Genomic DNA, 4,532 nt, shown 5'->3' with positions numbered 1-4,532 from the left:
CCCGTATTCTATATAAAAATGGATAAATTAATTCATGCAAATTAGATTAAAGGATAAATTAATCTTTTTAGTTGAATTTTTCGTTCTTTTATAGATTAAAAACAGACGTGGTTAATAAAATAATCAAATAATAATAAGTAATGTGCTAGGTATATCTCATGCTGACATATAAATATACATTTTTTAACAGTAAAAATGAATAAAATTTTTAATTAAAAAATCATTTTACCCGTTGATCCAATATATAAATATTATTTTACTTATTTTTTTAATAAATGAGATAAAATGTAATCTAACTTTTAATACAAGGTTCGTGTTTCACTTAACTAAAGCATATGCATAATTTCTTTTATCGATGCCCTTTCTATTTAATTTTACTTTTGGGGGAAAAAGTTAAAAAGAAGGAAAGAAAAAAGAAAGTGTTCTTGAATATGGAATTAATAATTATTTTAAAAGATTATATATGCAAATATAATTATCTCTTACCTTTTGCTTTTACTTGATTGCAATTATTGGGGAAAAAAAGAGTAAAATATGTATAAAAACTAGCAATAAAATAGAACCTGATTTTTCTATCATTAGTTTTGCTTTTGTATTAATATTAAAACTTGGTATACAATTCCAAAATTCACATCACCGTTAAAAAATGTAAACTGATATTTATATGAAATTGAAGAGTGGAAAATCCCTACCTAAACCTAAACCAAACCAATATAAGCCTGGGCAGTAGATGGGATCACATTACAAGTTTTCTTGGGGAAATGGGGAATGATTACTCATCTATGGCAACTCTACGTATCCAAGTCAACAACAATAATAACACAACTTAAAAGGTAAGAAAAGTCAGAAATTTGGAGAATTATGGGTGTACTCAAAGCTATGTTACCTGAACTTTTTCATTTTTATGAAAATATTTGTATATGACACAAACTATGAAGTTTTAAAAACTTTTACAAATTGAACATATTCATACGCCATACCCAATGAGTGCATGTCCTATAAAAGTCCAGCATGTTATGGTTTTCATAAAAAAGTTAGAAACCATGATTGAGCTGGATGGTCAAAGATGAAACTTGAAGAGTTAGAAACAAGGAGACTAAGCTAATACCAAAGACCAGACACCAAATAAGAAGGCAACATATCAATATTCTCAACTTAAAAAGTATTTCAAATGATTATAGGTCCAAAAATTAATATCAAATTGAAATTATGGAATCTGAAAAATAGATTACATAAACCAAACAATCCCTCGTGTTCTTACAAATCTATAACAGTGTAAAAGGTTCCACAATATAGACATGATACACCACAGAAATGTACAATGCACAACACCAGGGTAACCCAACATGCCAAGAACAAATTTCAAAACCATGAGCAACTTGCTGTCAACCATGCTCCTCACAAAGATGCAAAAACAAAGAAAAATGAACAAGTGATTTGCCCAAAATTTAGACAAGAATAAATTAAATCATAGTACGAGTAATACCCTCAGTCGCAGAAGGGTTTAACCTTAAACCTGTAGAGAAGCTTCTTCTTTTTTGAAGTTGGGTTGTCAACAGTTAGCAATACTTTACCCAGTTCACCAACTTTAAAGCTTTGAGACACAACTGGTTCATCTTTTGCAGTCATCTTGGTCGGTTTTTGAATAATAACCGCGTAGCTATCTTTCGCATCAGGCACAAATTCAGCTCCATAGCTCACCTCCCATCCAACTACCCTGATTTCCCAAACAAGAATACATTTCTGCAATGAAAAGTTTTTCCCATTAGACTTTACATTCATGATTGGCACAAAACTGAAAAGCTTACTAGCCAAATATGTTCAGTTAAAAAAAGTAAATAAGAAAAGGAGGACATGGACCAGCATGTATCATGAAGAAATAGCATGAAGAAGCAATGAAATTTGCACCTCAAAGATTGTTATTTCGACAGTTTGCTTTGTCCCTGGTTTCACAGTCATCTCAGTGGCAGGATCAGCATCACTGAATTCTGGATTGCAATCACAATAATCCACACTCAAACCACCATATTGAATTGGCACTTGCTCAGGTGGTATGTATCTGTTTTACACATCGTATAGTTTAGGATATTAATCACTAAGGACTATAAGTACTCGGAATATGCACTTTGATAACTCGAATTCATCAAAAACATTCACTCACTTGAAAAGTGTTTCAGCAGATTTAGATGGCAGTGCAATGACAAACTTGCTCTTAGTTCTTTGGGTCATAAATGGACTAATCATTGTATAGAATGCCAGATACCACCAAGGAACATTAATAAACACCTGACAGAACATGAAACCCAAATCAATGCATCTCCCAGAGAATCTAATAAACAATCAAATTTTCACACTATATATATAGGATAGTTAAATATGGATACACATAGAACACACCTGTTTTGCAACAAACTCTGGATAATTATCTTGAAGAACCTGAAGAGCCTGTTTTGTTGCCAATCTAAGCTCCTTTTTCCCAGGTCCAGGCGAGTTTTTGAGATCACTAACCTGGAAAATGGTGGAAACACCACCAGGACTGAAATCAAGCTTCCTTATACTCTTCTCCAAGAGCTGAATTCGCCATCGCAGGAACTTCATTCGCTTTTCCTCATCCGAAAACGCTTTCTGGTACAATTCTTTATTCTGGAACTCGCCATAAACGTTGTAACAAACGGGATGGCCTTCCTTATCTTGTCCATGCATGAACACAACTTTCTCCATATCATCACCAAGATCTTCATCCAAAAGCTCATCGATCCCAAACTCCTTCCTCCACCTGATCGTGTTTTTGATCATTACGAAGGCATCTTTGGCTTTGAAATCCCTTGCCCTTAAGAACTTCAAAAGGATAACATCGCTCCTTTCATCTTTTAAGAGAGGAATACCCCAAATGGATACCTCTTTTGATTCTTGTTTCTTTTCCTTTTCTGGGTTTTCTTCAGTTTTGGATTCTGAATTGAAAAGGTTAGAGTCTATTGCTTCTCTAACAAGCTGCTTCAGTTCTTCCAAAGCTTTCCTTTCGGAATCGGATAGATCAGCTTCCTTGTTGCTTTCCTCTTTGAAAGAACCCAGATTTTGAGGAACCTTTTTCTCTTCAACAGCAGCAGCCACCTCTTCTTGAGCACTAGTTGTTGTTGTTGTTGTTGTAGTAGTACCCGCCGCGGTAGGCTCTGCTGGTGCCCCCGTCTCTTCTTTCTCCATCATCGCCGCCAGTGACTCCGACTCCGTAACCACCTCCTGCTGCGCTGGAGCAGGCGGTAGCTGCGACTCGGATTCCGATATCACTACAGTTTCTGCTGCTGGAGCTGGTGGGTTTTCTTCCTTTGGTGCCTCGGTTACAGCAGGTGGCTCAGATTCTAGCTCCACTGCTTGCGGCGGTGGCGTCGGAGGCAGCTCCTCTTTCCCTGGCCCTTTATCCGATGAATCAGGTTCCAATGCCGCCGGTTCTGGTGGCGGAGCCTGCTCTTCTTTTTCAGCTATAGTCGTAGAAACAGATTCGGTAACAGAAACAGACACAGCTGGTACATGAGACGTCGGGGAAGGGTCTTGTTTTTCTAAAACAGCAGGTGAGTCGGAGTCGGACACCGTGGCAGAAGATGGAGGCGGCTGCGCTGCTGCCATAGGGGGATTCTGGGCTGGAGTTTCATCGGCCATGTTTGTTGGTTTGTCTGTTAGTTGTATTGTATGAGAAAGTTAAGGAGAGTGAAGTGAAGCAGAGAGAAGGGTCATAAGGGCAAGGGAAATATCTGGAACGGTAATATTTGGAAACGGAATCCTATGCTCCAATGTCTATTCTAACATTAAGACAAGACATGATCTCAGTGGACAATAAAAATATCATGATTTAATTTGATTAAACAAAAAAAAAAAAAAAAACATCAACACAGGACATCAAGATTTGTTCCGATTAAAGTTTTTGTCTGATAATACTCACTTAATTTTTGAATATTATAATATTTAATTTTATACATATAAAATGTTTGAAATATAGAAATCAGAATAAAAATGAAAAGGTTATCATTTATGAATTGGTGCGTTAGTGTCAAACAAAGAAAGAAGCACCGCTTCTATCTTGCGGCCGTTTGTTTCCCACACCTTCCTATCTTCTCTTCAAATGAGAGTGTCAAACTTATGTATGGAACAAGATGCTCCGTAAAGTTTTTTTTTTCTTTATGATCAAATTATTTACCTTAATTTTGTTTTTAAAGTATGAATTTATGGTTTTTTTAAGTACAGTATATCTTATTATGACACTCAATATTTATTGATGATGTTTAACAATATTATAAATATAATATAAATACTTCAAATTTTATATAATATAAAGTATTAATATATTAAAAACACATGAATATTACTTTAAAAACACACATCAACGTAAAATATTTTAAATGTGATTGTGATTTGATAAAATATATTCACAATCATCTAAAATAATATTTATATTATCATAAAAAATTATTGAGATGATTTCACGAGTTAATCAAAAGATCTAAAAGATTTATATTTTTTTAATAAAAACTTTATTTTAA

General features: G+C 34.6%; 1 protein-coding gene across 1 annotated transcript; it reads right to left on the bottom strand.

Annotated features, from left to right (window-relative positions):
* Nucleotides 1-1,178: 1,178 nt before the first annotated feature.
* Nucleotides 1,179-4,226, bottom strand: LOC107957498 (patellin-3). Its single transcript, XM_016893015.2, has 4 exons — nucleotides 2,398-4,226; nucleotides 2,162-2,286; nucleotides 1,909-2,059; nucleotides 1,179-1,743 (listed from the first exon to the last, which is right to left on the bottom strand). The coding sequence occupies exons 1-4, from the start codon at nucleotides 3,652-3,654 to the stop codon at nucleotides 1,489-1,491; spliced, it is 1,788 nt and encodes a 595-aa protein (XP_016748504.2). The 5' UTR covers nucleotides 3,655-4,226; the 3' UTR covers nucleotides 1,179-1,488.
* Between the last annotated feature and the right edge of the window lie 306 nt (nucleotides 4,227-4,532).

Source organism: Gossypium hirsutum, chromosome A05 (genome assembly GCF_007990345.1).
Source record: "Gossypium hirsutum isolate 1008001.06 chromosome A05, Gossypium_hirsutum_v2.1, whole genome shotgun sequence".
NCBI lineage: Eukaryota > Viridiplantae > Streptophyta > Magnoliopsida > Malvales > Malvaceae > Gossypium > Gossypium hirsutum.
The sequence above is the reverse complement of the archived record's forward strand: the minus strand, read 5'-3'. Positions and strand labels throughout refer to the sequence as shown.

Bases quoted from the DNA above. Each gene is read 5' to 3' on its own strand.
- LOC107957498 (XM_016893015.2), bottom strand. From the start codon at position 3,654: ATGGCCGATGAAACTCCAGCCCAGAATCCCCCTATGGCAGCAGCGCAG. The intron at 2,060-2,161 runs GTGAGTGAATGT...TGTGTAAAACAG, and splicing joins TCTGCTGAAACACTTTTCAA to ATACATACCACCTGAGCAAG. The intron at 1,744-1,908 runs GTGCAAATTTCA...TTTTCATTGCAG, and splicing joins TCGAAATAACAATCTTTGAG to AAATGTATTCTTGTTTGGGA.